This window comes from Lipophrys pholis (genome assembly GCF_963383615.2).
Source record: "Lipophrys pholis genome assembly, chromosome: 4".
Classification (NCBI taxonomy): domain Eukaryota; kingdom Metazoa; phylum Chordata; class Actinopteri; order Blenniiformes; family Blenniidae; genus Lipophrys; species Lipophrys pholis.
In genome coordinates, this window is record NC_137637.1 from 16,286,655 (window position 1) to 16,293,378 (window position 6,724).

Consider the following 6,724-nt stretch of genomic DNA (forward strand, 5'->3'; position numbering starts at 1 on the left):
AAATACTACTTAGCCTTACTGCTAAGCCTTTGCGTGACAGGTACTAAACAACATTTGCACAAGAAAAGCTGGATAAATCCTTTTTTGCAAATCAGTGCATTCTGACTTTAGCTCGTATTGTTTATCTGAGAGGTTTTAACGACGAGAGCTGTAAATGCAAATTGTAAGTTGAATGGTGTTGAGAAAATCTCCTGATTATTGTGATGAATAAAATTATATGTTCTTTTTTTTTTTTTTCAAACTTTATTTTTATTTCAAGTTTTTAGTCATCACATGGTAGATTAATAAAGTTTGTTAGTATCATGTACACTTCTAGAAAGGGGAAGTCGAGTGTAGAGTATGTTTATCATACTTTCCATCTCCATGGTTGAACTCTGTAACAGAGTATATTGTACCAGTTAGTAAGGCCAGTATTCATGTAACATTTATATATAAGTTAATATACCGTGTGTCCATGTAGTTATAAGACATTCTTCATCCTTTACTCTTTTCTTTTTTTTCTTTTATAAGTTGGTTAATGACGTGTTCATATATTTGGCCGGCACATGTGTATTTTCTATTGACATAAGTTCAAAATAACTTGCATTCAAATATTTTTGTGACAAAATCAAAACTGGATGTGGGTTCCATCTTTACTATTAGGTGGGAGGATCATGTGTGCTTTCCGGCTGGTTATGCTGCTGGGCGTGCTTCTCTGTGTGGGGGCTCAGGTGGCTCATGCCCAGCATTGGTCCCATGGTTGGTACCCCGGAGGGAAGAGGGAGCTGGACTCCTTCAGCACACCAGAGGTGGGGCTCGAGTGTATGTGTGTCCGTGTTAATCATTTCGTCACTCTGTAGGAGAATTATTTCACTCCTTTTCTCTCCTTTTCGCTCTTTCATTCCGCCCCCATCAGATCTCAGAGGAGATAAAGCTGTGCGAGGCAGGGGAGTGTAGCTATTTGAGACCCCAGAGGGGGGGCATCCTGAGAAACATTCTCGTAAGTAGAAGAACCCCAAAATCAACAGTGAGGTGTGTAATGTTGTTTAAAGCCAAATCAATAGAATGTTTTAACAGCTAATATGACATTTTACTGCCACATATTCAAAGATGTGTTACTATGTCACGTTAACTGAAATGACGTGCTTCCATCTAATCCTGAATAAAATAACTCTTTCCTCAGCTGGATGCCTTGGCAAGACAACTCCAGAAGAGAAAGTGACAGTTCTTCATCCCCGTTTGATTTACGCTGATTTTCTATCTGGAAATTTGATGTGATTATTTGATCCCAAGATCTTGTTTTTTTTTTTAATGTTTTTTTTTTTTTTTGTGTGTGTTATGTTTGTCTGTAAACTTGTTTTCCAGCATTGCATTGTTGTCCTCTGTGGAAACCGATTGTGGAGATGTTCATGTTCCAAAATAAAGTATCTATTTTGATATTACCACTTTCTTATGTTGTTGATGTCAAAAATGATCGGCAGCATCTGGAGGAAATATATTTGGGATGTGAAATGTGGTGGAATTATCAGCTTCCACAGGTATTTTAGTTCCCAGTTCCCAGGTTGCAGGAAGGCACCACAAAATACAGCTATGGGAAATCTTAGGCCATGTTTACACGACAACGTTTCACGTGACAACTCTTAATCAGCAAAAAACAAAGTGGTGGCGTTTACACTGCAGCAGCGGACACAGAGACAACGATGTAGTTAGTATGCCGGGCCACTGGAGGACGCTGTTGCTTGATTTTGTAATGAAACTACACAGACGTGTGTGCAGAGAACAAAACACTGTAAACGTGAAGAAAATGGAGAGCAGCCGACATCTGCATGGACTGATGATGCATCGGATGCTATCAGGGGTGAGTCTCAACTATTAAACTACTGATCTGGACGATAAAACTAGAATACTGACCGCGGGTCGTACCACCACGCGGCCGCCATGTTTGTTTACAACTGGATGATCAGGCGGGAGGGGACGAGATATGCATGCGCAGTAATAGGCTCTGTAGCCTCCATCAGTCTCCGCAGGAGGGATTTGCGCCGTGAAAGAATCTTTCCACTTTGGGAGCCGGATTATAAACTTTGTGGATGCAGTGCATCTGCAAACTGGTGCCGTGTAAACGGACCCCCCAAAAGGGAAGAAAGTTTTGCAGATACACTCTAGTTTGTTGTCGTGTAAACGGGGAGTTAAATGGAAGTTATTCCATTTCTCTATCTTCTTGCTTAATCTGATTTCAGAGGTGATCAGAATGAGTAAAGACAAGGTACACCCTGAAGAGGTCGCCAGTCAATCACAAAGAGACATACAGTCAAACATACAAACATTTGCACCGATGCGACATTCGGGGAGAACATGCAAAGTCCTCAGTGAAAAGGCCCAGTTGGTCCTCAAGGTAATTGTTTTGGCCCCAAAGAGGCCCAAAGAGCGCTAATATTGACTCCATCCCACTCAAGACAACAAAGAATGTATAATGGGTGTAATTGTGGACTCAGACCTGAATTTCAAAAACCACTTTAAAACAATAACAGAGTCAGCCTAATGCCATCTGAAAAACCTTGCAAGAATTAAAGGATTTCTGACCAAACAAAACTCAGAGAAACTTATTTCTGCATTGATTTTCTGTGAGCTGGATTATTGTAAAGGTGTGTATACAGGTCTCAGTAAAAAAATACTTTTGGTTCATCAGTAACTACTAAACAATCTACATACTACTGTAATGTAAATTATTATATATTATTATTACATATAATATATAGATATGCACAGATATGACCTCTAAAAGCTTTAAGTATTTATTATGCACACTCTGCATATTATCAGACAGTCGACTCTGTCTTCTCAGAGTTCAAGAGGTGGGGTTGTCTCCGGACTCTGGGATCTTCTGCTGCACCAAACAGAGCGATGGGTGGAAGGACAGAAGGATGAGGGGGGCTCCAGGCAGTTCTTAGCAGTCAGTCATGTCGTGCAGGTCGTCTTCTCCAAAACTGAGCTCCATGTCGTCTTCTCCAAAACTGAGCTCCATGTCGTCTTCTCCAAAACTGAGCTCCATGTCGTCGTCTCCAAAACTGAGCTCCATGTCGTCTTCTCCAAAACTGAGCTCCATGTCGTCTTCTCCAAAACTGAGCTCCATGTCGTCATCTCCATCACTGAGCTCCATGTAGTCCTCCAGGTCGTCGTCCGTGAACTCCATGAGCTCTTCGAAGTCGTCCTCAGCTGAAGAAGAGGAGACGCCGGTAGAGGCGGAGCAAGACGCGTCTACGGTGGATCTCCTGGACTTTGGCCGAGTGGGAGACTTCAGGACCGGACTGGAAAACACACACAGCATTTATTAGTGAGGAAGCAGTATGAAAGGAGTATGACATGTCCTGACAAACACATTTGTTCTGCTGCTTGCTGGTGTCAGCAACCGTTCTTTTGTTTTCCTTCTCCACCTTCACAGCAGAGTCCTGCACTGGGCCTAGTACTCACGATCACAGCACGTCCTCTGATAGGGTCGGGGTGCGCTCAGTGGATCAGACTGAACACAGCCGGTGGTTTGGCTGCTAAAGCCAATTAAAGAAGCAGCAGCTCCATTCCAGTGCAGTTTTAGGGAGCGAGCCGTCAAACTGTCATCTGGACGGTAAATATTCGAAAAAGACGGCTGAAAAAATGGTGGACTCTTTGCTGAAAACCCTCTAAAATATACGTACAGTCGAACCTCGGACGTGCGGACAAATCATGGTGCATGGACAGATTATAACTGTTAACACACAGCCTCCCTCGCAGCGCGGTGCTGCGCTGTGATGCCTCTTCAGCTAAAGTTTCACTTTTCACTTTAAACCAGGGGAGTCAAACATAAGGCCCGTTGGCCAAAACCGACAGTTTCATCACGTACACTGGGCGCCACAACAAGGCAAAACTTTCAAGTGTAAATTCAAAGGTTATTATGGCAATAACCTGCTGCTCAAGGTGAAACTAGACTGTATGTGACCCCTGAAGTCAAATTTAGTTTTTATATTTTTAATACATGTATATATATATGAATATGTATTGTAAACATGTTTATATTGGGTCACGTTGTGTGCTTTTAAATAAGTACTCTTATTAATATTGTTAGTGTGTTGAGAGCAGAGCTGGAATGACGGGTATTAAAGGGGTATAAGATGGGTATTGAACAGGTATTGAACATGTATTGGACTCGTACCTCTGGGGGACAGCACAGGCCTCTTTGGCAGCTGGCTGGCTCTCCTGACTCTGATTCTCCTTGGAGATGGAGACGGTTCGGAGCTTCTTTCTCAGCGGGCCCGAGGTGGAGCCAGCCTCCAGCAGGCTGCTGGGACTGCCAGGTACAGCAGAGCTCAGCTGAGCCTTGACACTGAAGGACTCCGGGACCTGACAACACAACAAGAGCGTTTGATAAGTAACCTGCTGCACTAATACACAGAAAAGTAAATAATGAAAAGTGTGCTGGCCCTACCTGAGAGTGTCCGCATGCCGTCTCCTGCACCGTGGAGGAGCTGTTCAGAGGTTTCACCACAGCCACAGTAGATCGTTTGGCTCTTCTCATCTGCTTCCCAGACTTCACGTTCAGTTCGGGTTGCACTGGACAATAAAAGCAGAGTTTATCTCATTTTTAATTTTTTTCTATCTACTATCTTTGTTTTTATTAGCTTTTTAACTTTTTTGTTTTTTTTTTCAACAAAGGAGAAATGTGTATGAGCGGATGGGTTGAAAAGTAGGACGGTCATTCAATGTAATACATGTTGGGAATAGAAAAAATAAAAACATAGAGACAGTATCAATTGAGCCCAACTGCTTCTACATCCGTAGTAAAGTCCATGATTGGCCTTTGTCCTTTCCCATCCTATAGTGAAAACTTTATTCAGGACACAACTAAATAAGGAACACAAATAAACAACAAAAAACTAAAAAAAAGCTAACAGAATTGGACGGAGAAGTTAAGACATAAATAGTGAAGAGAAAGAAAAGAAAACAACGGAAGGAGACATACAGAAAATAGACAGGCGTGGTGGGGGGTGGAGGGGCATCTAGTTAGTTTTCGGGTGAATAATAGTGTTGGACAGGTGTTTTATCAAGGGTTGCCAGGTTTCATTGTAAACAGAACCAGAATTTGTGAGTTAAAATCAAATCTTTTCCAGTTTAATGTGGGTTAGGACCTCCTTTAGCCAGTTGTTGTGTACAGGAGGGAGAGGATGTTTCCATTTGAGCAAGACAAGGCCTCAGGCCAGTCGTGTTGAGAAGGCGGAGCTTCGTCACAGGTAGATTAGCTGTTGTGGTTGGAGGGGACCCCAACAGTGCAGTGCAAAGTTCTCATCTCATTTTTACATCTCATATCTCTTTTTTTCATTCAGCTGACGATTTGTCGGTACACTGAAAGTGTTCTCTCTGTCTTTGTTGCAGAAGTCGTATGGAAAAGAATACCTTTGGTGTCCACAGAGGTCTGTAGAGAAGACTTGGGCTTCAGTGGGACCGAGGCCACGGCGGCAACTGCTGACGTAGAAGCGCTCTCTGATTTGACGGCAGGTTTACGAGCTGGGCTCTTCTGGGAGGATCCTGGGACCGGAGCTGCAGAGGATCCCGCTGATGAAACGACGATTTGAGCAGGACGCTTCCTCTTCAGAGGAGCAGCAGGAGTCCCGCTCTGACGCGAGACCTCAACTGCTGCACCTTTGGATTGCGCCTCCTGCATTCTCATGCGTTTCTCTCGCATGATCTCCTCGAAGCTCTTCACCTTCACCATGACAGTGGTCTGAAGGACAGATAATCACATACTACATTAGTAGGTCAGGACTGAACACGTTTCCTAACCCTGATGAACTCGGTGATCATTTATGCTGTTTTAAAGTTTCAAGCAGGATTTCTGCAGGAATTGTCTTGAGCAACAGTTTTTACTTTAATGTTCTCCTCATTACCACCCTCTCCTCCAACTGAAAAATCATGTTAATTCTTATGGAGTACCACGATAGTAAATGACATGTTTCCATGCATTTCTTCAAACGTTGCAAAAGGCATAATTTTATACTGTAACGGCAGAGAGATTTAAAAAAAGTTGTTTTAATGGAAGTCAATGGGACATTTCTGGTCAAGAAGAGATAACAATACAGCAGCAAAGCCCCCTAATACTACTATTTCATGGAAAAACACATTCCTCTGTTTTTTCAGGCGGATAACAGAAACTATGATTACCTGTCATTTAAAAGTTAAAACCCTGAAAACTTATAGTGATTTTTAATCAGTGACAGTAATGCCATATAGCCCGGGGAAATGTAGGGAGTGATTACCAGTATGAAAATGTGGATACTGTGCAACTCTACCACGAAAAGGACAAGAGGGGTCAATTTTACAAGGATTGAGTAAAATTATTCATGTTGTTATTGAGACTGAAACTTTGCTATTTCAGTTAAAACACCAGGAGTGAGGTTATTAACTTCATGTGGCTGAGCTTTTGTCCGGGATCGTACCTCTAAAGGAGCTGCAGGTTTCACTGGCTTCATCGTCTCATCAGCAGTCTTCTCTGGTGTCACCTTGCCTGCTACACAAAAAGATGATGAAAGTTAAAAAGCTGCACACCAAGTCAGAGTGACGGTTCTTTGAGGAGACGGCCTCGGCACAGTGAGACTTACTTTGTTTCCTTTGGCCTGGCGGCTTCTGGAGGTGCAGTGACAGCGGCCTCTTGATGGATTCCTCCTTGGAGTCGGAGCTCTTCTTCACGTCAGAATCTGCGGCCTGCTGGACCTGAAGTCTT

The 6,724-nt window shown here is 43.0% G+C and overlaps 1 protein-coding gene across 1 annotated transcript; it reads left to right on the top strand.

The window, feature by feature from the left end:
- Positions 1 to 653: 653 nt before the first annotated feature.
- gnrh2 (gonadotropin-releasing hormone 2) lies at positions 654 to 1,201 on the top strand (the record flags this gene model as incomplete). Its single annotated transcript, XM_080460668.1, has 3 exons — positions 654 to 788; positions 896 to 979; positions 1,163 to 1,201. 3 exons carry the CDS (start codon positions 654 to 656, stop codon positions 1,199 to 1,201), a joined length of 258 nt encoding a protein of 85 aa, XP_080316794.1.
- Positions 1,202 to 6,724: the final 5,523 nt, after the last annotated feature.